The 24,741-nt window shown below is 42.6% G+C and overlaps 3 protein-coding genes and 1 non-coding gene across 4 annotated transcripts; 3 read left to right on the forward strand and 1 right to left on the reverse strand.

The window, feature by feature from the left end:
- Positions 1–10,382, forward strand: LOC142377207 (protein bicaudal D homolog 2-like). Its single transcript, XM_075461088.1, has 8 exons — positions 1–538; positions 3,277–3,489; positions 4,309–4,461; positions 4,823–5,287; positions 5,848–6,849; positions 7,045–7,196; positions 8,567–8,798; positions 9,058–10,382. Exons 1-8 carry the CDS (start codon positions 299–301, stop codon positions 9,058–9,060), a joined length of 2,460 nt encoding a protein of 819 aa, XP_075317203.1. The 5' UTR covers positions 1–298; the 3' UTR covers positions 9,061–10,382.
- A 1,267-nt stretch (positions 10,383–11,649) lies between these two features.
- On the forward strand, positions 11,650–16,434 carry card19 (caspase recruitment domain family, member 19). The gene is made up of 6 exons (XM_075461091.1): positions 11,650–11,706; positions 12,163–12,302; positions 12,901–13,057; positions 13,184–13,246; positions 13,779–13,844; positions 14,033–16,434. Exons 1-6 carry the CDS (start codon positions 11,700–11,702, stop codon positions 14,140–14,142), a joined length of 543 nt encoding a protein of 180 aa, XP_075317206.1. The 5' UTR covers positions 11,650–11,699; the 3' UTR covers positions 14,143–16,434.
- Positions 15,159–15,286, forward strand: LOC142377991 (U6atac minor spliceosomal RNA). Its single transcript, XR_012769586.1, has one exon. It is a non-coding gene; the product is annotated as a U6atac minor spliceosomal RNA (small nuclear RNA).
- ninj1 (ninjurin 1) lies at positions 16,018–22,617 on the reverse strand. Its single transcript, XM_075461092.1, has 3 exons — positions 22,392–22,617; positions 18,839–19,076; positions 16,018–16,750 (listed from the first exon to the last, which is right to left on the reverse strand). Exons 1-3 carry the CDS (start codon positions 22,446–22,448, stop codon positions 16,608–16,610), a joined length of 438 nt encoding a protein of 145 aa, XP_075317207.1. The 5' UTR covers positions 22,449–22,617; the 3' UTR covers positions 16,018–16,607.
- Between the last annotated feature and the right edge of the window lie 2,124 nt (positions 22,618–24,741).

A 24,741-nucleotide genomic window follows, 5' to 3' on the forward strand; every position in this document is an offset into this window, starting at 1 on the left:
GCAGTGCAGAGAGCTTTTTCCAATCGATGATCTCAACTTAAGTTTCCTCTGTCAGCCGCACGGAGAGGCTGAGAAAAGTCCTCGAGAATGACAAAACTATCGTTCGACTTGAGCTTTTTGTTCAAACGTAAGGCGGAAAAACGCAGAGGGAACTGAACGCCATTCAAACCTTAACAATGCGGTTCAAACAAAGAGGGCAGTGATTTGTGCTCTTGGTGGTTTTCCGCTCTGCTCCTGCTAGCCAGACAGCCAACCAGGGCTGGGTCCCGTTATAGTTGAGAATCGGCGGCTCGCCAAGATGTCCATGGAGGAGCAGGAATATGCTGAGGCTGTGCTGGTGACAGAAGCCGGGCCGCAATGGCTCAGAGCCGAAGTCGAGCGTCTGGCCCGGGAGCTACGTGTAACGACACATGAAAAGATCCAGGCGGCGGAATACGGGCTGGCGGTGCTGGAGGAGAAACAGCAGCTCAAGCAGCGATTTGATGACTTGGAGAGCGAATACGAGACGGTCCGACAGGAGCTGGACCAGCTGAAGGAGGTAACCTGAGGTCAAAGCCACGCGTCCAGATATTTTTAAGTGTTGGCACTCTTGGTAGTTGTAACGTTAATGAACTGTGTCAGTATGGTGAAGATTAGGGACGTAGCCTTGTGACAATCATTAAGTGCTAGAACGTTAGACATGTTCACCGGATGTGTTAGCGGTCATTAACATGTTAGACGGATGAAGACCCACCCAAAAGACTAATCAGATCCATCATGGATCCTTCCTGTAAACTTTTGGTGGATTAGTTGCTGGAACTAACTGCTAGGCTGGAACATGACATATGACCCCCGAGCACCACAAAATGCCAAAAGTGTAAGTGTCTTTAACTTCCAAGTTTGAATTCAAATGGGATTTTCTTTTTCTTGCCTTGAAGAATTAAAAAAAAAAAAAAAAAGGCACATATTTTGGTCACTTGCCCATACTTGCTTAAGGTATGTGAAGAACCGAGGCCCTCTAATCAAATAAGAATCAGGAGCAGCGGTAGCTTATGGCATCATTTTATACATGTGCAGCTAACTTGTTGGTCTTTCAGGTCAAGAAGTAAGCCAGAAAGTCTTGTCTGTTGTCAAAAAAATAGGACGAAAGGGCATTTTTACCTTATCACTGTCGTTTATTGGCTGTTTGGAGAACTATTTCAACTATTTTCTTGAATCTCGCCACTCGTTTCAGCTTTTGAAACGTCATAACAAAGCTGCAGAGCATCCTATTGTCAAAGTTGATAGTTTGGCTTAGTGTGCTTTTAGTGGAGTTTACAAGACAGTGCTGCACACTGAAATGTACTGTTTGCAATACTTACAGAGTCCTATTGGCTGTTAATTCTCTCCTGGTGCTGTAAGCGCACTCCAGTGCAGTAGAGATGCATAATGTTGCCGCACACTTAAAAAACACAATCTGTTGGTTTTCAAACACAGTTTACCTTCGACACACACGACTGTCTACAGTGCTATTATGGTGCCGCTGTCTCAGGGCTGCCCGGTCACAGTACGCCTCCAGGTTTTGCGCTCATCAGTAATTTACACAAGTTCAAAGGAAACATTAAAGCCTAAATTGAAAAATATACTGGAAGAATTATGTAAGAGAGAATAAGGAGAAACAACTTTAGTCAATGAAATTCCCCACTTGTGCTAAAATAAGCCTCTATTTCAAAGCAGAAGTGTGGGTTTCCCCTTCTGTTCGCTGCAGCTGGTGTTTTATTGTGACCAGTTTCTCATCAACACATTTGTTTCTTGGAGTACTTCCATAAAAGTACCGACCCTACGCTTACTCATTTTGCCATTCAGTTTAAGGGGTCTGTTTGTTTGCTTTGTTGTGTGTTTGGTTTTTTTTTACTTTTACTTTTCACCTGCACCCACAAGCTCCCAAAATCATCATCATCAATCATAATATGCACAGGTCATGGGTGAACAAATGAGCTCAGGCATGTGTCAGTCTCCTCTGTAGCTGTAGAAATGTACCTGTTAACCCTACCAAGCGTCATGTATAATCATTTATCTTACTGATAAAGTCCCCATATCATGTCATCGCATGTTAAGTCGAAATGAGGAACTCCGTTTCTTTCCACGGAATGATTCTCTGGACTTGGACGACTTCTCCTCATGGTGGCTTTTGTCCACGTTACATTAATCACATCGCCAGTCCCACTTCAGTCTCGTGGTTGCTTATTGTCTTAGTCATTCGCCTGGCGTCACGTGTTGTTGAAACAGAACCATCCCATCAGTCGCACTGAGAGTGACTCCTGATCCTTTCACACCTTAACATCGGGCCGCGTCTCGTTACACAAATCGCCGCTTGTGAGAAGCAGTTGCGGATCAGTGGTGGGTTTTAGGACTTCTTTGGATGGCAGCTGTTGCATCACCAGTTTGTCTCGGTGTTGGCTTGCTCTAGGCATCCTATCAGTTTGCTGCGTCTTAACCAGTTCTTTGCTTGACACCAAACGAGTAGTGCATCTTATGAAGTTTTATATTGTTTGTTTGAGTGGAAAACAACTTATGCCCACAATTTAGCTGTTTGAGAAATGACCAGAAAGCCGCCAACAAATCATTTTTCAGGTATATTGCTGGTAATTAGTCTATAAATGGGTAAGCTCCTCCCATTTATCCGGGGTATTTTTTTAATCAGCTCAGTGGTTACATTTAGTGGTTAAGATCAGGATGACAATAATCTGAAAATACCGTCCACCTAGCAATAGATTGCACGCTTAACGGTTGGCTTTGATAATGCCTGAGAGAAAACGAGGAACTTTGCTGTCATTCTGAAGACTGTTGGTGTTCATCAGCAATTTTGGTCTGGAAAAAAATTTACACGGGTTGATTCTTGTTTCTCTGCCTTTACCAATTCACTTTTGTCTCCTCATGATTCCACTTCCCTTTATTGACGTTGATGAACGCACAGTTGCCTGCTCTTGGATTCCCTAATAGGCATGAGCCCCCGTCTCTCAAACGTGGGCCTTCAACAGCCACTGATTTTTCCACTTTGCTCGTCTTTGTTGCCATCTGAAGTGTACTCTCATGTCTCTTTTTTTTATGCTGGTAACATGGCTCTTCTCTTGTTTTGGAAAAACCCACTGGGGAATAAATTTAAAGGTAATAAATACGTAGCATTTGACTGGGCAAAGTGACTTTGGGATCATTTAAACATACAGTAGTTTTAAATGATAAATGTTCATTCTTAATAAAGTTTTGTTGTCCTGTTTTTTGTTTTGTTTTGTTTTACCTTTGTCCGTCTGTCCCCAGGCGTTTGGACAAGCTTACTCCACCCACAGGAAGGTGGCAGCCGATGGGGAGAGCAGGGAGGAGTCGCTGATGATGGAGTCTGCCAGTAAGGAGGCTCTTTACCAGCAGAAGGTCCTAGAGTTGCAGAATGAGCTCCGACAGGTCAAAGCGTCCCTCTCCAGTGCTCAAGCGGAAAACGATCGCCTGTCAACCATTGCTCTTGAGATGAGAGAGGTAATGATTAGTTCTACCCAAGTTTACTAGCATTTAGAAAGTAATTTCATAGGCTTGCTTCTCTCTCGACTCTTCCTTTTGTTCCAGCTGACGATATAACCAAACTTAATGTAAGTTGAAATTCTGAGACCGTAGTCTTTTATCTGCTGGCATTAAAGGAGAAGTTCGTGCTTTTTTTTAAACCTGCACCTTATTCCGGGCATAAAATATGTTCATCTACTCACCGCTAACAGTTTGGTGAAAGTCGGCGTCCTTCGGACGCTAATTAGATCCGCTTATATCCATATATTGGGCCATTGGCCGATGCCCCCGTTCACTCCTGTTATATGGATATACGCGGATCTAAATATCGTCCGAAGGATGCCGAATTTCACCAAACTGTTACCGGTGAGTAGATGAACGTATTTCATGCCAGAAATAAGGTCCAGGTTTAAAAAACAAACAAACAAACAAAAAAAAACTAACTTCTCCTTTAAGATAGCTGTTTATAGTATATTTAGTTAATACTCAGATATCAAAGTGTGAGCTAGTTGGTGCTTGTTAGGAAGAAGGTCAGTTTGCAAGCTGGAACAGACTTAAGGTCTTACCCCTGCGGTATGTGAAACAGGCTGCGATGCTGATCCCCATTTCACCCACGATCACTGTACCATGGCAAGGACACTAAGTGTTTGCAAATGATGCTAAACCACATCGGTGGCAGTGAATATGGCTTTCATTTAGAAGAACCGCTCATGCCACCTGCCATAACATGCCGTTCCTCTGTTGTCCCCGTTTTTTGTGTGTGTGTGTGTGTGTGTGTGTGTCTGTGTGTGTGTACAGAATTCGGAGCTGGCAGAGCTGCAGCACAGTCAGCTGCGAGATGACATCAGAGAGTATAAAGTTCGGGAGGCTCGGCTGCTGCAGGACTACACTGAGCTGGAGGAGGAGAACATCTCTCTCCAGAAACAAGTGTCTGTGCTGAGACAGAGCCAGGTGAGACGAATGATGCCAAACAGTTGGTCAGTATCATTTTAAATATGAAACGTCATTCTCGGGTTTATGATGGCACGGACCCAAATGATGTCTTCTGGTTATAACACGGCTTCGGTCGCTGTGTTGTGTGCTTCCAGTGTAAAAACCGACTTGGCCTAAATGAAAACGGGTCACTGTATCAATATTTTCTTTGAGTAATCAGCTTCTTTTTTTTTTTCTTTTTTGCACGATAGTGATTTTTTTTTTTGTTTGTTTTGTTACATCGTTACAAAAAATTGTTATCACATTAGCACGATTACAGTTGATACCACTCGAGTGAAGTTATTTGTTGTCTTATTTATATTTTCGACCATCTGCACAGGTGGAATTTGAAGGTCTAAAACATGAGATCCGGCGTCTGGAGGAGGACTCCCAGTGTCTGCACAGCCAGCTGGAGGAAGCCATGCGTCTGAGAGAGATCGCTGAGCGACAGCTTGCCGAGGCTTTAGAAACCATCAAGACGGAGCGTGAGCAGAAGGCAGCGCTGCGCAAAGAGCTCTCCCACTACATGACCATCGGTGGCTCCGTGTACAGCAGCTCTTTCAATATCTCCACCGATAACCACAAACTCCACGAGGATCCCTCCACCATCGCTGAACCTGACAATGATGATCTGATCAGAGGCTTTGAGAATGGCTTAGTGAAGACGGGCGACAGCGACGAAGACAATAGAACTGTAGTGAACAAGAGAGGAGAGGCCTTCAAGCCGGCTCCGAGCCTGGTGGACGACCTACTGAGTGAGCTCAACATCTCGGAGATACAGAAACTTAAGCAACAGCTAGCGCAGGTACGGGATACGCTTGGATGGTAAACCTTTACTTTCTGTAATTGTTCAATCAAAATCCAATTCAATTCTCCACTGTTTTCCGATAAAGTGCACATGTTGAGGTAGTACAGTGAAACTGTCAGTTTCGCTTCTCTAAATGGATGTGTTGGCTCAAACCTGTATCTAAAGTGGGCGCCCGCTGCCGCAGGGATGCAGTCAGAGGCCCAGTTAACGTTTTTTGCAACACTTTATCAAGCCATCATTTCGTGAAAGAAACCCATCCGGTCACTCAGATGTTAGTCACTTTTTCTTTAATCTTTCCCACAGCTTCATTCAGACATACCTTTGAATGTCACTGAGAGGGCCACAATGTGTGTGCCGTATTTATACTAAAAACAAAAAAAAACATGATCTTTTACTCCTCCTGAAGACTCAACTGTCCCCGCTGCTTATGAGATGAGAAGCCGCAACAATCGTAACGACTTAACGTGCATGCAGCACTGTGTTATCCCAATATTATTATTGTTATTATCAGGTCATTAAAAGTCATTCAACTGACTCTTTGATTTTATTTTTCCTAGGTTGAGCGAGAAAAAGGGTCCCTGATAAACTCCTTGCAGGAGAGCCAGAAGCAGCTGGAACATGCGTACGGCACTGTGTCCGAGCAAAAGGAAACCGTCAACAGGCTGACTGAAAATCTAAGTGCAATGAGGAAACTTCAGGCTACTAAGGAGCGCCAATCTGCCCTGGACAGCGAGAAAGATAGGGACAGCCACGATGAAGGGGACTATTACGAGCTGGACATTAATGGACCTGAGATCCTTCAGTGTAAATACACAGTCGCTGTGTCTGAAGCTGGGGAATTGAGGCAAGAGCTGAAAACACTGAGGGCACGGTATGAGGAGTGTCGAACACGATATGAAGAAGAGCGAACGCGGTTGGAGAGCGATGTCTTAGACTTGAGGTCAAAGCTGTTGTCCCTGGAGAAGATAAGCCAAGTTGATAAAGCGGAGGTGTGCCGTCTGGAGAAGGAGCTGCGCCTGGTCAGCGAGGCCGCGGGAGAATCGCTTGGCAGCCTTAACGTGGCTCAGGATGAACTCGTAACGTTCAGCGAAGAGCTGGCCAATCTCTACAACCATGTGTGCATGTGCAACAACGAGACTCCAAACCGTGTCATGCTTGACTACTACAAGGAAGGCAAGGCTCTGGTGAGAAGGGGGCACGAGGCAAAGGAGAGCCAGTCTGTACTGCTCACCAGCGGGTTGATCAGTGAAACTGAAACGGGGAAGCCAAATTCTAGCAACACCACGGTTACCCCATCTCCAGCCCCAGAGCACCGCCCAGAGCCAATGAACGTCTATAACCTCGTGGCTATCATTAGGGACCAGATCCGCCACCTGCAGCAGGCAGTGGACCGCACCACAGAGCTGTCACGTCAGAGACTTGCCAATTTGGACCTGAGCACTGTGGCAGATAAAGACAAAGAAGCTTGCATGGAAGAGATTCTCAAGCTCAAGTCCCTGCTTAGCACCAAAAGGGAACAGATCGCCACTCTCAGAGCTGTGCTCAAGGCTAACAAACAGGTCAGAAAAGGGCTTTGAGCTGGCTAAATGTATGTGTTTATGTCTATGCATGCCTGCTGTGTGAGGAAGGAAGTTCATTGTTTCTCAAACTGACAACAGAGGGGATAATCTGCATTCCTATAGGAAAACCATGGAGTTCAAAACCGTCATACCAGTAAGTCCAAGTAATTAATGATGATGTTTTACTCCATTTAGACAGCTGAGGTTGCCCTCGCCAACCTCAAGAGCAAGTATGAGAGTGAGAAGGCCATGGTTACTGAGACAATCATGAAGCTGCGTAATGAACTCAAGGCTCTGAAAGAAGATGCAGCTACTTTCTCCTCGCTTCGAGCCATGTTTGCTACAAGGTAAGATGTGCCCTCTACTCTGTTCACATAAATGATTTACATTTAATTTTGACCAACACGATAGTAATCGTCATGTAAAAGAAAGAAGGAAATAAATTGATGCTCATCAGACGGTGGAAGGTTGAAAAAACATCTCTAAAGTTTGGTTTCCACCATAAAAACCACTCACAGAACATGGTGCGTGATCACTTGTGAGGTTTCATAGGTACGTAGGGTAAAGTGTTGGCCTCTCTCTTGACTGATGCTAATGTTCACCATCAGGAGAACACTTGACAACAACGATGCACCATAAGACGGCCACTGCTCTCTCAAATGAACATGGCTTTCCTGTCTGCAGTTTGCTGAAGCTCAGTAGACAAATCAGAGGTCTGTGTAGTTTGAATGAAAAGTGTCCTGTTTGGAAAAGGAAAAAGGATTCAAATCTGATCCTGTCTGTGAAACGCTGAGGTGGCAGGAACACCATGTGGACCCGTCTGCTGCATCGAGATCAGAGTGGTTTGAGTTGATGGAACAATGAATTCTAAATTATACCACTGAATTCTTAAGGGAAATAAAAGTACCTTTGTCCCTTAAGTGCATTTCATGTTGAAATGGATCATACAATCTAAGCTTTTCCAAAGAAAGATGAGGAAAAAGAAAACCTAAAGGTTTAAAATGATAACGTCAAAGCTCAAAGTTAAATCTGATTTTAAAAATGATTTGGAAGGATCTGGAACAAGCAGTTCCTGTGAGCAAGCCCACCGACGTCCCAACATTTGAGCTCAAGTTCTTTCAAGCTGTTGTTAAAGACTGATCAGCAGTTTAAAAAAAAAAAAGTTTGATTGCAATTCAAGGGGAGGATACTTTTACAACTTTTAAATATGTGATAAGGGATCATCTTCCACTAAATGTTATAAAAAAAGAAAAACTATAGATTGTATTTGATTGTTTTTTTTTTTTCAATTACTTCTTAGGTCTTGATGGTGTTTAAGGTCACATTTCTGCAGAAAAACATTTAAGGTCACATTTATACAGTCATTTCTAAAGTGTTTACAAACCCTCATTTACTGTTTTATGTCCCACCTCTGTCTCTTTCCACCATATCAGGAGAAAAAAAAGCTAAAACCCTGCTGCTACTTGTGCACAATTATTGTGCTTCTTTGTACTTTTGTGAGAAAGACACAGAGCATTGTGGGAACAGTCTGATGTAACACTTAGTCAGCTAGCAGGGACCTCATCCTCCCATCTGGAAAATGCTGTGTGGTGAAATGGAGGAAACACATCAAGTTCAAGGCGAATTGCTCCACCTGCTGGCAAAAATGTTCATCCCTGGCTTCTCCCTGTTCCTCTCCTCTGCTGCGTTGGCCACCTCCTCCCTCTCTCTCTCTCAGATGCGATGAGTATGTGACCCAGCTGGACGACATGCAGCGGCAGCTGGCTGCGGCTGAGGACGAGAAGAAGACGCTGAATTCTCTGTTGCGTATGGCCATTCAGCAGAAACTGGCTTTAACGCAGCGCTTGGAGGATTTGGAGTTCGACCACGAGCAGGCGCGCCGCAACAGCGCCACAGCGGCGGGAGGCAAAGCCAAAACAAAAGGAAAAGGAGCCTCCTCCAACCACCACGTAAGTCAGGGGCTGCGCTGCAGAGCTGCTTCTGCGTCTTTTCCAGATGATCTCTGATGAGTAAAGCAGAGTAGTTGAATTATCCTCTGGTTGGTGCAAAAGCCAGCATGCAAAGCACACTTGAGTTCCCTTCTCGGGTTGTGGCGCCCACCTATTCTTTGCTTTAAATATCTTGACAGCTTATTATAAAACTATCTCGCTGACACAGAAGAAACTGAAATCATTGTGACTTTATTTTGTTCCTTCTTTTCGTTTGCAGTAAATCTATCAAGCCAAGTGTCCTTCAGGAAGACCGTCAGAGTGGACAGTCGCCGCTTCTCCTGGTTTTTGGCGCTTTGATCATGATCCAAATCGTATCGTCACAAAGACAAGAACATATCCAGCAGTATTTGCCAAGAGCCTTGTGTTAGAGTGCCAAAACGAGTGTTTAAAATTCTCTCAACTTTTGTCAACACTGTGCGACTGTGGAAAACGTGACTTAACGCGTCAGCTGTCCTCTGCAAGTCCGTCAGTCTCCCAGCAGTACGCATCACTATGACGACTGAACCAGAGGAAGATTCTGGACGCACGCCTTGCTGATTACTCGTTGCCTGTTACCCCGACTGAGCACTTTTTATTACTTATTTGCTCTTAGGTGATTCCTCTTTTTTTTTTCTTTTTTTTTCCCCCAATAGCTTTTTATCCAAGTCTTATTCAGTGTTTCAACTAGATCTGTGTGCTTATCTGCCAGAATCTTAATTACATTTTGAAGTGTCTAAATATATATTCTGCTAATTTATTGAATGGCAGCAAAGTCAGAGATGTCACATTGGAATTTAAAAACCAGGAGACTCAACTGGCTGGTTTAAGATCAAACAAGAGAGACAAAGGAGCTACTCTGCCTCTGTTGTACTTGGGCTGAGGTTTAGGTTTGCCTCTCTGACAATTGATAAAAACAAGCAAGGTTTTGTTCATGTTCTCTCCTTTTCAGCTAATAAAAAAGGATAACAATGCAAATAAAAATAACAATATGTAATATATGATATATCATGTTCTGAAATATGTTATTATCGCTCTGAGATCCTACAGATTGAGGGTGACAAAGCTGTTACAAGTACAACTAAGCTCGTTATGACTGAGGAACAATGTCGCAATATGAACTTATTTAAAGATTTCTAAGTTAACAAGAGTATTCAGAAAGTTTATTCATGAAGGAGTTTTTAAGTCGTTTTTAATACAACTTTTGTAAACCTTTTAAGTTCGAGGTCTGCAGTGCCATTGTGTGTTCTGTGTGTTTTAAGTGCAAAAAAAAAGTAAATGTGCCATGTGAAAATTTTACTCATTGTTGCTCACATTCTTGGTCCTAACTGATTTTTACATGTTCTTACCATGACTGCAATCGTATTTATTTGTCTGAGTAGACTACACCATTCATTGTGCTTTTTCTTTGTTGAGGGAGTCTGAATTCAGCTCTATGGTCTCAGTTTTGTGAAGACTAAACTGTGGTTACAAAAAAAAAAAAACATTAGCAAAATTCATGTCTGTCTGCTCTGCCTCCACTTATGGCTGGTGAAAAAAATAAAAATAAATCTAACTTTCACATGACTGATGTCTCTGGTGTTTTTCTTATGCAACACTTCTTTGCAAAGTATTATTTCCAATAAGATTAGATTAGATTAGATTGTACTTTATTTATCCCACAACGGGGAAATTCACTTGTCACAGCAACAACAGACATGAACAAGAAATTACAAAAAGAAATTTAAAAAAAGAGAAAAAGCAAGTACTAAAAAGTAAAGTGACCTAGTATAAATAATATTGCACATTGTGAAGTTGAAATGAATAAATACGGATAAAGAAAAATCTCTATATGAGTGGTGGATTATCATGGAAGGCAACAACATGATCAGAGGGTGCATGTGTTGAAAAGTCTGACAGCTGCTGGGATGAAGGACCTGCGGAACCTCTCCTTGCACCGTGGATGTAAAAGTCTGCTGCTGAAGGAGCTGTACAGGGACCCCACAGTGTCATGGAGGGGGTGAGAGGAGTTGTCCATGATGGATGTCAGCTTAGCTAACATCCTCCTCTCACCCACATCCTCTATGGAGTCCAGGGGACAGAGCTCGCTCTCCTGATCAGTTTGTTCAGTCTCCCTCTGTCTCTGTCCGTACTGCCCCCTCTCCAGCAGACCACAGCGTAGAAATTTGCTAAAGCTACCACAGAGTCGTAGAAAGTCCTGAGGAGAGGCCTGCACACACCGAAGGACCTCAGTCTCCTCAGCAGGTGGAGGCGACTCTGGCCCTTCTTGTAGAGGGCCTGTGTGTGATCAGTCCAGTCCAGTTTATTGTTGAGGTAAAGCTTCATTATTCCGCTTAAAAACAACGGTTGCTCGCATGCAGCGACGGATCTTCTGTGACCTGTTTTTGAACTTTGTTAGTGTGCAGACAGGCTGCACGGTGGTGGTGGTGTCAGCACTGTCGCCCAACAGCATGAAGGTTCCTGGTTTGAGTCCCCGTTGGAGACTCTTCCGTGTGGAGCCTGCATGTTCTTCAGTGAATGTGTGGCTTCCTCATCATCCAAAGATGGCCCATGTTGGGCCATATGGTGGTTCTAAATTGACTCTGGGTGTAGGTTTGACAGCACACATGGTCGGTTGTGTAGTTTGTCTGGCAGCTGGGGGAGGCTCCAGCACCCCCACAACTGTGAACTGGTTGATAGTAAAAGAATGGATGAATATAAACTAGTTTTCAAAGAAGCTTCTATAAAATACACACGTCATAGCATAGATGTAGACCTCACTTTTAATAGCAAATTGTGCACCATTAACAGGAAGTTGAAAAAAGTACGTTGACGTAAGCCTGTCTCTTTCAGCGTGATGACGTCAGAGGGCGTTTCCAAACAGAGGACAGAGGGGACTTCACAATGGGAGGTTTGTGTCTTTCTTTAACTAGAATGTAAAGAAAAGAAATGCCCGTCTCACCATTAAGGCGGCCAGTTTGGGTTTTAAATCATGTCCATGACGTCCAGGTCACGAACTGCAGCACAAACAAACACAGAAGTTTCTTCGCTTTCTCGAAGGCAGCGGGACGTCTCACTTTAAAGTCTTGTTGAGGTTTCTGAAAAAGTTCCACAGCAACACGTTTGACAGGAGAACGAGCCTTGTTGTAAAGTGTGAAGTTGATATTGACAAGTGTGTTTTCGCAGCCGTCCCGATCCACCAAGCCCTCATACTCCACTCCTGCTACAATTATTGAAATTACCTACGATTATGTCCGCTGTATTTTGCCCTAAAATAGATCAGCTGCTGCCAGTGGAAGCTAGTTGATTGTCTAACAACTGCTGATGTGCTGAGTTTTAACTGCGTTTAACTTCTCACCATGGACAGACAGTTTTCACGATCAGCTGATAGAGGACAGCGCCTTCCTCAAAGCTGAAAGGAGACTGGACACAGAGCTGGTGGACAAACTCATCCTGCAGCTCAACAGAATCTACCCGCAGATCCTTACAGACAAGGAGGCCACCAAAGTGAGTCCTACTCGTTCATTCACTCATCTGTATGGCCTGCTGGTAGATGTGCAAAGTAGACATGAGATAAACAAGGTGAAAGGCCTCCATTTGGACTAAAAGTTAGGCTTTTGAAATGTACCGCTTTAAGTTTTATTTGCAAAAATACTCTCAAAGGTAAAGCTGCTCACCCTGTAGTAGACTGACACCTTACTAATATCATATTGCCAGAACGACTGTACATAATATAGCATTATAAGTGGTGTATTAACTTTCAAGCAACATTTTATGCCGAAGCTGTGCATATTTTGAAATTTTCTTTAATCCATAACTGCAGCCCCAATGCAAAACCTTTGTCTGAAAAGCAAAATCAGAAACTACAGCTTTGAGATAAATGGATTGGTTTCGAAAATAGCCCAAAACTATTCCATTTCAAATTTAGGTAATCTACCTACATGCAATAAAAGAATGAAGAATCATGAAAGCAACTACTCTGACATTGATATAAGCAAGCTGGCTTAAACTTTTGCTTATATCCAGGGAACCTGCAGAAGTAAGCGTCGCAGTTCAGCTGGGGAAGGAAATCCTTTTATCATAACTGTTGTTCTCTGTTGTGCAGTTCAGAAACTTGGATGTCCCTACAAGTGTCCGTCTGGGGGAGCTCCTGACACACCTGCAGGCAAAGGGTGAAGAAGCATGCCGGGAGTTTTACAGAGCTCTTCACCTCCATGTGGAGGACGTGTATTACAGCTTACCCACACGGCTCCGCCTCAGAGGTTCGTCCCCAAAAGCTGCTTCTCTGTTTAATCTCACTCGCATACCTACTGTTTATATGTGTATGTCAGAATAGATTGCATGTATTCAGCTGTGTATTTCAATCGTCTCTGACATTCTCATCCCAGATTTGTTGGATCCGCTCACATTGCCCAGAGTGTACAAACAGAAGCATGTTCTGAATGACAGAGGTAATGCAAAGGTTATACGTGTCACGTGAGTGTGTGTAGGTCGTTGTTATGTTTAAAGAGAAAAACTCTTAAAAAAAGATGCGTTGCGCTTGTATTTATAACCCCTTGAGGCACGATGCTACAGATCCCTTTCAGATCAGGTGGGACATTTGTGTACTACTCCAGTTCAAACCAGATGCCACACGATGACATTGTTTGAACTTTTTTATACAAAAAGAATGTGGACAAATATTGGGGTGAAGACAATCATTTTGAAATCTGAAGGTTGCTGAAGGTTTAAGCTCTCGCATAGCTTATATTGCATGTTTTCTGTCTGCATTGAAACTGAGGAATAAAGGCGTGAACGTCAGAAAACCCTAAAGTTTTAGGAGGCGGTTTGCTTTCAGACGCTGCTTGGGTTGTAGTGCTTTTTTCCTTTTTTTTTTTTTAAAAGCACGCTGGAGCCTTAATGTGTGAACGCGCTGGCTTAATATTTACCACTGATACGTGCAGAATACCGATATTATATTCTTATGTACATATCTGTTTCCAGGTCCCCTCTTCTTTGTGGGCTGTTTCAGCTTGGCTGTGGGAATGGCTTTACTCTATTACTACAGTGGTAAATAATTTCTTAGTTTTTTATTTATTTATTTTCTTAAGGTCTCCCGATAATGTGTTCACAACAATATGATGTTGTCTGTGTTGTTGTCAAGTTCATGTTTTTCATGCAATCTTCTACTACTCAAATCTTCTTCTTCTTTATACTGTTAATCCTTTAATACTAAGAAACTGCTTTTTTTTCTGTAGAAGCTAAGGTGTCGGGAAGCAGCCGGGCTCTCGGGATGGCTGCTCTTGGTCTGAAAAGAAAAGCTCAGGAGGTCCTTATATGGTACACTGAAGAAGACCTCATGAAGTAGTGGGTGACTCCTTCACATCCGGTGCTTCATAATTACTGATACTACCAAAGCAAACTATATCCTCTCAAGTGTTCAATACTAATTTTATTCACAGTATATATTGTTTAGTATATAATTTGTTTTTGAGCTGGGGTCAAATTTGGCACTTTCTTTTCTGCACTTATGTCTTGTTAAAAGGGTTAAAGGGATTTATACATTTGAGGCTGCAAACACTTGCAAGGGCTTTATGCAGTTTTATGTCACTTAAAACCTCCAATTATGTCAATTATTTACTTACAAACAAACTTAAGAACAAAAACTATTGGTTTTCTATTGCTGACAAATTGAAAAGTCATTCTCCTCTAAAAGAACCATCTCTCACACAATAAGTCAAATTCATCAGTACCATTTAGATTTCGTGATTTGAACCTCAATTGTTTCGTTTTGTTTTAATTTATTTTTCTTTTTTTGGTTTAGATAAATATCCGTGGATTTTTGGAATTTTACAAGTTATGTAGAAGTGACATGAGATTTCAATGTACTCCTGAAAGGCAGCAACAGACACCTATCGGCCTGATTCTCAACCATGGCCGCCATCTTGTGGGCAAATGAGGAGCTGCATAATCAAACTTCGTGTCGGTTCTTGAGAAACTGAATTAGCTCTGCTGATCCCGTTTCGGCAAATAAAAAAATAATCTTGAACGCACTCATTCGAATGACCCTAAACAAATTGTAAAACAAAATTAAGACGTATTTAAAGTTTTACTGGCAATCACGTGATACTCCTTAACAAATGATATATCGCTCTTCGATCGCAGTGCATTGTGGGTGTAATTGTGATAAGCCAAAATATATCATTCTTAAAAGAATTGCCGTAATAGTTAAGCCTTAAAACAATAATGTATTGGACTAAAGAAGACTTGTAGTAGCTGGAGGCTATGTAATCGACTTTTAAGAAGAAAACGGAGCTGCACCATGAGTGAAACACGATGTTGTGAGGATCGGTATATAAAGATGCGTGACGCCTCTTTACTCTCGTGTTGTATGAAAGGAGAGAAGGTTAGCACTCCCCTTGACAAGGATGGAATTGGCCCTTGTGGCCATCAACACACATACGGTTAAGGCATTGCCACCTACTTCGTGGCATCTCTAACCACATTTTTTAATCAAGTTTCTAATTTTTCTCTCTCTCTTGACGTCGCATTAATGTTCAACTGCTCCTGTCCATATCCACAACCGCGCGTGCTGTTTTCAACATGCAACTGAAGAACGGAAGCGTGTGTCATTATTTTCCCATGAGTTAGTTTCCGCTCCGCTGGACTCGCGCAGCATCATGGAAAGTTTTATTTTTTTCTGTTGGGCCGCAGGGATACTGAAGCCTTTCGCCTTGGTTTTACAATTTTTGTCGAAATATTTAAGCGTAGCTTGAGTTAATATATATATATATATATATATATATATATATATATATATGTATATATATATTGTCCAGTCTAATGTGCCTCTGAATAAAAAGTAACGAGTTTTTTGACGATCCAGTTTTACATAAAAACAATCGATCTGCATCAAAAGTGCAGCTTCTCAACATACCGGTGGAGGGCGGCTTTGTTACTTTATGGTATAAAGATGAATCCTCAGGATATCAGAGAGGTCAATTACAGAAGCACCTGAAAATGTTCAGCAGCTCTGCTGCTTGTGCCTTGACAGTTTTGTTATTCTAAATGGAAATGTTTGATTTAATTTTTTTTCGGAAGTCTAATACTCCTGGGTTTGTCATACATTGTGTGTACCGTGTCGTAGAGAAATGCCTTACATTTGCAGGTGCCATCATTTGTAAGAACTTTGTACATAAAAACAAAAACTATGCATGGAAATGAGAAAAAAACAAGAAGCGTGTCACTATTTCTAGTTTTATTACAAATCTCATTTCAATTCACTGTATGTAATGCAAGAGTATATGATAAAACTGACTTTGGTTCTTAAAAAGTGATAAAGTGATGCCTCTAAGCACACACAAACACGTACAGACAATAACTAATGTGCATGTAAATATAAGACACTTTGCATAGCACTTAAAATAAGTAAGGGCCACTTCAATGATCGCAGGAGACATAAGTAAACATTATATTTGGCCCCCCACAGTAAAACTGTTGTACAGTGCATTGCATCATGTAGGGGGAAATTAATCCTGATACCCTCATTCAAGTTTTAATTTGGATTACGCCGTATTATTACAGTTTCCTTCCTTATTTCCAAACAAAATTAAGGCATATTGACAATAAAAAAAAAGCAACAGTGTAACAAGTTTAAGGTCTTTTTTTCAGAAAACATCAAAGTCTTGATATTTGTGTCACAAAGAGATATATTATAAAATATTTATTTGCATCAGTAACCTGAGCATGATGGGAGGTAAATAAGAACCAGCTGTCGACAACAACTTTGGGATCTTCCATCAGCAGACACCAGGCGTCCTGCAAAGTGGACGATCAAGCATTCGAGCTGGGCCGCTGCACGCCGAAGGCTGTGATGAAGACGTTGACTACGACTATGACAAAGACGAAAGCTGTGGCGACGTTCTCCATGATGTTCAGCTTGTAGTGTGTGCTCTCGTCATTTAGATTCCACTTGACTGCCATAAGAGAAGCAAAACACGGAGGTGAATTGTGCACAGTCAGTGGGAGTGACCTCTCTGCCCCACAAGGGGGCAGCACAGAGTTTCCTGTCACATTAGCTTTGACGCATTCATTACTGAAAGGTTTCAATTAACAGCACCTGACAGCACTGCCTTTAGGTGAATAAATATCTTTCTCCTTCAGTGAGGCATTACATGCCTCATTGGTCTGGGAACGAAACATGTGTGGGTCTGTTTTAAATAGGAGGCGGGCCTATATTTTTAAAGGCCATCTGAGCGCTGTCAATTCCCCTGTGAGCAGATCATCCCAATAATGAAGACAGCTCCTTCAAATTGGAACCGGCTGACAGCAGAGGCGAATTCATTTCTTCCTGCCGTGGCTCTCTAAGCTCAGCGCTCTCTCACAATAGTATTCTCTGTTAGGATGAGATAAGAATACAGCCGGAGGGGAGGAGGGGCTCTCTAACGTATTCGGGAGGACAAACCTTGGACTGTAGGCCTCAAATTCTCCAGTTGACCAGCTCAAAACTCGGGTCACTAACTAACTCAAAAAACATTTGTCTCAGTGAAAGAAGTCCCTGATATTTGTGGCTAAAAAAATCAGCCTCTAGAAACACGCCATGAAACTGATAAGTTACATCAGATACTTTTCAAATCATACATCTAACTGAAAATACAACACACACACAACATAGAACAGAAAAATATTGCTGAATCACAGCTTCTTTTCACAGCCCTCTGTCAGTGTTTGGGAACCAAGAAAAAAATCATCTGAGCTTTTCCAAAGCAAAACACCTTCCCCTTTTTAGTTTTGAAATCTAATTTCTGTTAACAGGACAGGGCAGGGCAGTTTAACACAGAGACAGAGTCTTTTATTACCAAGCTAAGTTGCTGTAATATGTGAACAATGTGGTGTGACATTGTCTTGCTGAAAACACAAGGCCTCGGCTGGAGGAGATGCCATCTGCACGGCACCGTGAATGCTGTTCCAAACTTGTGCACATAAGTCATTCAGCATTAGTAAGGCCACTTTCCTGTAGTTTCTCTCCTCTTCAGCCTGCGGGACACAGTGTCCACGATTTCTATGAACACATTTCCAATGTTGATTCGTCAGATATGTTTGCCTCGGTCTACCTTAACTGACCTCAGGCCCTCAGAAGGTTTCCTGTTTATACAATCTTTTCTTTTTTTTTCCTCGGCATGGCAGGGTTTAAACTTGGATGTGTTGATGCAGGGGTGAACTGTGTTCCCTGTCAGTGGTATTTTTGAGTCCATGCTGGCATTTATATCTGTCTACACTGCAGTGCAGTCCGAGGTCCTCAAGAGCGAGGCCATCAAAAAACTTGGCCACAAGCCGTGTCCCTTATATTCATAGATTTTATTTTTAGGATTCTTTGAATCTGTCTATTTCTTGTGGATGATGAAATCCAAAAAATTTTTTTTTTGAGCTTTATTCTTGAATTTGGAAAGTGGAGGGTCCCTTCTAATATTTCCTTTTGGAAGAGGAAGCCTCTGTTACACAACCTTTCCTGTATTTTAATAACCTGTCCCAACCTACTTGTGAAGTGCTGCTGGCCTCCAATTCAGAATGAGCTTTTATACACGTTTTTCCCCTTTATTTGGTTTGTTTCTTCTCTCTTTTTCTACTAAACATTTTACACAGCGTCCCCGCTTTTTTGAACTTTTTTTGGTTTTGAGGCTACATGATGTCTGGTTAATCACATCAGTCAATTATATCAGTAAAGCCAGACAAAGACCATGAACATATAAAACAAGAGCCGTTTTTTGTGAACAAATTTGATTTGAATAGTATTAAATAGTAAATAGTAGTAATAAATAGTATTTTTCTATTCTATTCTATTCTATAACACTGCACATTCTATATATCTTTTTTGTAGAATGTGGTGGAGTAAGACCATAAAATAAGAAAATGTGCTTTTTTTTCAACACATTTCTCATCATTCGTTGGTGCAACATTCAAAAGACCTTTGATGCCAATTTATGTAATTGAGCTTGACTTTATCTTGACTTCTCGTAAAGTGAGGAGAGCTAATACGCAGACGAGCAAGACCGCAGTGAACTTACCTATAAAGATGAGCATAACTCCGACCACAATTTGCAGGATGAGAGAGATGCTAATGAGAGTAATGAGGGGCACGAAGAAGGTGAAGCTCGGCCCTTGAACTAGCACAGCTTTCAGCTGCGCGGCGTTCGCCATGAGCAGTGCCACGTCCAGCATGCTCTCTGCTGCGCTCTTCTTGTTGGCATAATGATTCATGTTCAGGGGCCCGCGTTGCCTCCTCCAGTTTCCCCGCAGAGGAGCCTGAACATAAACACAAACCCTGACATTAGTACCACACCGAGGAAAGCACGTCATGAGGAGTTGGACCTGATAAAAAAAAAAAAAGAAATCTTCCGGCAGTTTGGAGCTGAATCATGTGCTGAACTACCAGAGACAAAACAGTGTCAAAGCACCGTCCGTCGGGTGGGTGGAGGATTTAAGATCTATCACAGCAGAGTCCTTTAACATTAATACAAACTAACCAGTCTTCCTAGACGCTAAGTGTTCAGCCCTCATCTTGTCAAAGTGAAAGCTATCTTTTTGATGCATTGCCATGGTTTCTCTGTCATTCACACTTGCGTAAAATCGGGCTTTAAAAAGTGACTTTAATATTGAGAAGTGCTCGGCCTCTGCCATCATGCTGGAGTTTTTAAGAAGTTCCTCTGGACTACAAAAGTACATTTTGTCCATCGTAGGTGTCTTTCCATTTTGAAATCCAACGTATCAATAACCAAAACGAGGGTCTAAACGGGCCCTCCTTGTTCAGGATTATTTCTAGGCGGAGAGTAAATTTCACCACATTTGTCATCCAGTGGCAAATGTTTTCTCTTTTATGGGCGTTGTTTGTCTAAAAGGGTATCAGGGCAACCCAACCCATATTCAACAAAACTTGAAATGTCATCTTAACTGTGGTGGGAAAAACCTGAAAAGGGCCCAGTTCTGCATTCCAAGTAGTTTTGTTTTGATGTGGAGGAAATTTACACAACCAAAAGTTTTTTTTTTTAGTTTTTTTTTGCTGAACAGGAACATCCGTTTAATTGGAAAGTCAATGAGCTGGATGTATTTATAGGTCAACTACAAAATGTCATGAAACTAACCAGGTCATGAACTTTGTTTCAAAGGTTTCCTCTGAAAAACAGTAAAAAAAAAAGAGAGATGCTGTTTTTTAGAAGGAAGTGCCGCACACTAAACTATAACAATATACACATAATAAACACCAACCTTGCTTAAGGTTCACAGATATTAATTCATCATTAAATATCTTTCAGTTATTCACTGAGTACCAAAACAAAAAACAGAGTGACATTTCATTGAGATGTGCTCATTCTAACGGTTCTAACGCTTTTTCCTTCCTTCGTGCAAAGCAGCAAAAGAATGGGCCACTTTCTGGTGATCTTACCAGCACAATTAGTATGTGTGTGTGTTTATGGTTAATTTAAAACCCACGTAAAACACTGCATCATGGGCTGAAGCTCGGCGCCACGTTGCTCCTTTTGCAGCTCTGAAAACCTGCCAAGCCGCGGAGGAAAAGGACGCCTTCGTGTTTGAGGGTCAGGGCTGCAGCACCGAATATGTCCACCTCGAACTCTTGAACTATTTCAGTTTCGTTCTTGGTTTGCGAAGCCACTTGAGCAAATAGCGGTAATACTACTCTGAATGTCCTGACATACTGAGGTTTTTCTGGAGGGATTTTTGCTGTGTGTTCTGGGCTGGATAGAAAATAACATTACTACTGTGCACTTGTTTGATTAACATCACATCTGATATCAGCTTTTGATCTAACTTGGCATACAGAGTCTTGTGTACTTGTATAAGTATACTTATATTACACTTTATTATTTATCTTTTAACTTGGCACACTGCAGATTTCTTGTCCAGAGTGATATCTTCAAATTGTGCGGCTCAGCTCTGAATAGTTAATAGAAGACACCTCTAAGTAGTTACGCTGTTACTACTACAGGGCAGATCCTGACTGGGTGTTTGATTTAGCCATTGTTGCTTTTCAAAGTCTGTCCTGTGGCTGGTTTTGTGTCCAAGCAGCTGCACTAACACCGCACCAGACAGCGGCGTTTTCACAGCTCTCCACCGCAGAAGTGAACCTGCAGTTAATTCCCAGTCGCGGCACCTCTTTCCGGGTCACTTCCCATTAAGAAAAGTTTTCTAAAGAGGTGTGTTTGCTTACAGTCTGTTCAAGGATAAACTGCAGAGCTTTGAGATTACAGTTAGCCGTAAAAAACAGTGAAAGGAAGTTCCCAGATTCTTCGTGCAAGTGAAAGCACCCATACAGGCAAAATAAAAAATGACCTGTGTAATAGAAGCTGGGCACGGAGGATATAACAGGAGGGATAAAAATGTAAATGTTACTAGCTAAATCAAGTTCAATCAATAAAGTGCTGCTTTATAAATACTGGCTGCATGTAGATGTGTGAAACAATTCAATTATTTATACTGAAACATCAGTGTGTAAGCAGCACGTTACGATTTCAGCCGCTGGAGACGAAGCAGGTTTTAGCTGCTTAACATACTGGTTAATATAATCTGAGGGGAGCGGAAAAGGGGAAAAAAAACTATTCAAACATTAACTATCAAACCATGTGAGATGTTTAGGATGAAAGATCACTGTTTAGTGAAGCTTCAGATTTCTGAAGTCGTGAGCTCACCTCAGTAGTCTTTTTTTCCCTCTTTCATGAAGACATCAGAAGCAGAACCTTGAGCCGAAAACAGCTGGTTTAATCTTTAAGCCAGTTTTGTATTTTAGGTGCTTGTTGGGTGATGTATCTATTGTTAAAGTAACTTATAACTAATGTTGTCGAATAAGGACAGTGGAGTACAAAGGAGCCTACAAAAGCTCTCACGCAAACGCTGTAGAGCAAAAGTGCACAGTATGGTAAAACTGAGAGAATTTAAAGCACAGTTGGAGTGTATGCACCAACTTCCCATTCTGTCTATGATTTCTGGTCTTTTGGGGAAACCTCTGACACACAACTTAGGCTACTGGCTCCTTTTACCAAAAAATGTGCGTTTTTTTGTTGTTTTTGTTTGTTTGATTAGGTCAAACATCCCAGATGTGGGTCAGTGACTGAGCTCACCCACCTGATCCCACACAGGAATGAACGTAAGCTACACTTCACCCACGGTGCCCCGTCTCGGCTGTCATCAAGTGTAAACCGACCCTTACTGAGCAGACAAAGGCGAGAGCAAACTCCAATCCCAGCACAAACAACAACAACAAAAACAGTTCAAAAACGGTCAAACAAGCTTTGAAAGTACAACCAAACTGGCCCAACGCTCAAATGTTTTGCCGCTAAAAAGCCTCCGTCCGCACACTGAATTCAAAACACTCGGAAATACACGAAAAACAGTCAACAATACTACTGAAAGGATGAGAGACGGGTGAAAACCCGACAGCTTCGCGGTGCCTTTTTTACACCGACGACTATCTCTGGGTAACCGGTTACTCTCTCTGTGAGAGCGAACGCTTGGCTGGGCAGGATGTAGGCGACGGATTAACATTACTGGACATGGAGACATTTCTCTGCCCTCCACTACCGGCTCCTTCTTCCTCTGCCACCTCACCTCCGCCTCTCCGTTTCGGTCAGCATCACCGTTCATCTCCAAACGTTCAGTCGCCATGTCTTCTATTTGTGTCCCGATAAGGCCCTTTCATGTAGAGGGGCCGCTGCCGGCGGTTATAATCACGGGCTGTCGAGAGGCTGTACATAAAATAAGGGGTACTGCTGCTGAGAGGGACGGAGGAGAGCTTACTACCGCCCCTCCAACATGGGGGCGGCTGTTGTCAGAGAGTTGCGGGCTGTTAGGAGAACTGTGAACAGGGCGGGCCTCTCACTGGCGGTGCACTTTTTTTGTGTTATTACACCACATGTGAGCTGAAGTGGAGAAGTAATATTTTGAGGTCAAGGGGGTTTCCCTTTAATTGCTGCACATTTCACCAATATACGAACTGAGTGCCTTTGCTGCCACCTAGTGTACTTACTCTGGTACTACACCCAGGGTCCTGGAGTAGACCGTGATCACACATTTAAAGGATAACTGCGGTATTTTCAACATTAAGCCTCTTTTCTGAGTCGTCTGCAATGTTTTAGAATCCCCCTCACCGCTTTTTTGATGTTTACTGCTGTCTGTGTATTTGCCTAATTTTGATTCATCTCAACCTGCTTCAGAATGGCAAGTCATGTGCATGTCCAAAAAGGTCCGTAAAAGCACCATAAACGTCCGTTTTCAAAATCATCAACTATACAACAATAATCCATATCAAATTTCGTTGCGAAAAGTTGCTTCTGTCGTGTTTTATTTGACCTTTTGTAAATCCCAAGTTTATCCACGGCTGTGAGGTGGCTAAGAAAATAGTTCGAGCATGAACGAGCTGCCAAATAAAACACGACATGTTTCTTCTGCAGAAGCAACTTTTCGTCACGAAATTTGATATGGATTACCAGTGCACACCAGTAACCACTCTGGTGAGTTGATGATTTTGAAAACGGACGTTTATGGTGCTTTTACGGACCTTTCTAGACATGTGCATGACTTGCCGTTCTGAAGCAGGTTGAGATGAATTAAAATTAGGCAAATACAAGAGACAGTGAGAGGGGTTCTAAAACATTGCAGACGACTCAGAAAAGAGGCTTAATGTTGAAAATACCGCAGTTATCCTTTAAAGGGGAAGGTCGCCTGGAAGAGCGGACAGCGGCCTGGAGGCTCAGAAGACCAGGAGGCTCACCTGGGGTTCCGTTTGAAGTGATTCTTACCATTTCTCTTGTGTTGGAGTCAACCAATCTACAGAGAGAATTAATACAGTGATCAAAAACCAGCTTAAAGGGATAGTTCGCCTCTTTTGACATGAAGCTATATGTCATCCCATATTAGCAATATCATTTATGAACATTGACTTACTCCCTGCTGCGTCCTGTGAGTCGAGTTCCAGCCTCGTTTTGGCGTTGACGAAGGTAGTCCGGCTAGTTGGCTGGGGTCGCGAAAATAAAGCGTTCAAAAGAGTAATACATTTGCATCACAAAATCGTTAGCCAGAAAAAGTCAGACCTCACAATTGCTTGGCTCTATTTTCTTTCCCTTCGTATCACTACAGGCTGTGTAAACTGTGCAGACCGAAGAGCAGACCGAGCACTCCCCTGCTTCCGAGCAGTAAACACCGTAACAGATGGGGCTATCGCTAGGTGGCTGAACGCATTGATATGAAGGGAGGGAAAAATAGCGCCAAGCGATTTTGAGGTCTGACTTTGTCTGGCTAGCGATTTTGTGATGCAAATGTATTAAGCCTGATTCTTACTCGGCGCAACCGTGCAACTGTTCTGGCTCGAGAACCATTAATGACGTCATCGAAAACGGCAGCCCCTTCACAGTTCCTTCAGCTCATAAGCGCAGTTTGCGCCGAGTATGCGTCACATTTGCAGTTCTCTCCAGACCAGCGGGCGTCACTGTTGAGGAAACAAGCTGAAAAGCATACGAAGAAAGCATACACAATGCCACCTGTGGTGTCATGTCAGCAGAGGCTGGCACATCGGATGCGGAATGAATTTACTCTGGGTGTAGAACTGTATATGTATCTCAGAGCTAAGCGGCTGCGGCAAAAACAGAAGAGAAGGTGGAATGTTCGTCCTTTGCAACAAGACGAACTTTGTCAAACGTTGTCCCAGTGTAACTTCATAGACGTGTCGTACAGATGTTTGTAGAGGCGCACCCTCTCGGTCACCGCGGTCTCTGCAGTGTTCATGTTTCCTTTCTCTTGGTCAGCTGTTTCCGGTTGAGCTCGCGCGAAGTCAGAAAAAAAGTTGTGTGCGCGCCCTTGCGACGCGCGAGGATTTTTTAGCTTGCGATGGGGGGCGTGGCGGAATTTTGGGTCATGTGACCGTTTGCGCCATTTGCGACCAACTAGTAAGAATGGGTCAAAG

This window comes from Odontesthes bonariensis, chromosome 3 (assembly GCF_027942865.1).
Source record: "Odontesthes bonariensis isolate fOdoBon6 chromosome 3, fOdoBon6.hap1, whole genome shotgun sequence".
NCBI classification, from domain to species: Eukaryota; Metazoa; Chordata; class Actinopteri; order Atheriniformes; family Atherinopsidae; genus Odontesthes; species Odontesthes bonariensis.

Bases quoted from the DNA above. Each gene is read 5' to 3' on its own strand.
- LOC142377207 (XM_075461088.1), top strand. From the start codon at position 299: ATGTCCATGGAGGAGCAGGAATATGCTGAGGCTGTGCTGGTGACAGAA. The intron at 539-3,276 runs GTAACCTGAGGT...GTCTGTCCCCAG, and splicing joins AGCTGGACCAGCTGAAGGAG to GCGTTTGGACAAGCTTACTC. The intron at 6,850-7,044 runs GTCAGAAAAGGG...TACTCCATTTAG, and splicing joins TGCTCAAGGCTAACAAACAG to ACAGCTGAGGTTGCCCTCGC.
- card19 (XM_075461091.1), top strand. The intron at 12,303-12,900 runs GTGAGTCCTACT...TCTGTTGTGCAG, and splicing joins CAGACAAGGAGGCCACCAAA to TTCAGAAACTTGGATGTCCC. The intron at 13,058-13,183 runs GTTCGTCCCCAA...TTCTCATCCCAG, and splicing joins CACACGGCTCCGCCTCAGAG to ATTTGTTGGATCCGCTCACA.
- ninj1 (XM_075461092.1), bottom strand. From the start codon at position 22,448: ATGGCGACTGAACGTTTGGAGATGAACGGTGATGCTGACCGAAACGGA. The intron at 19,077-22,391 runs GTGAGGTGGCAG...GTTTATGTTCAG, and splicing joins ACCGAAACGGAGAGGCGGAG to GCTCCTCTGCGGGGAAACTG. The intron at 16,751-18,838 runs GTAAGTTCACTG...CTCTTATGGCAG, and splicing joins AGTTATGCTCATCTTTATAG to TCAAGTGGAATCTAAATGAC.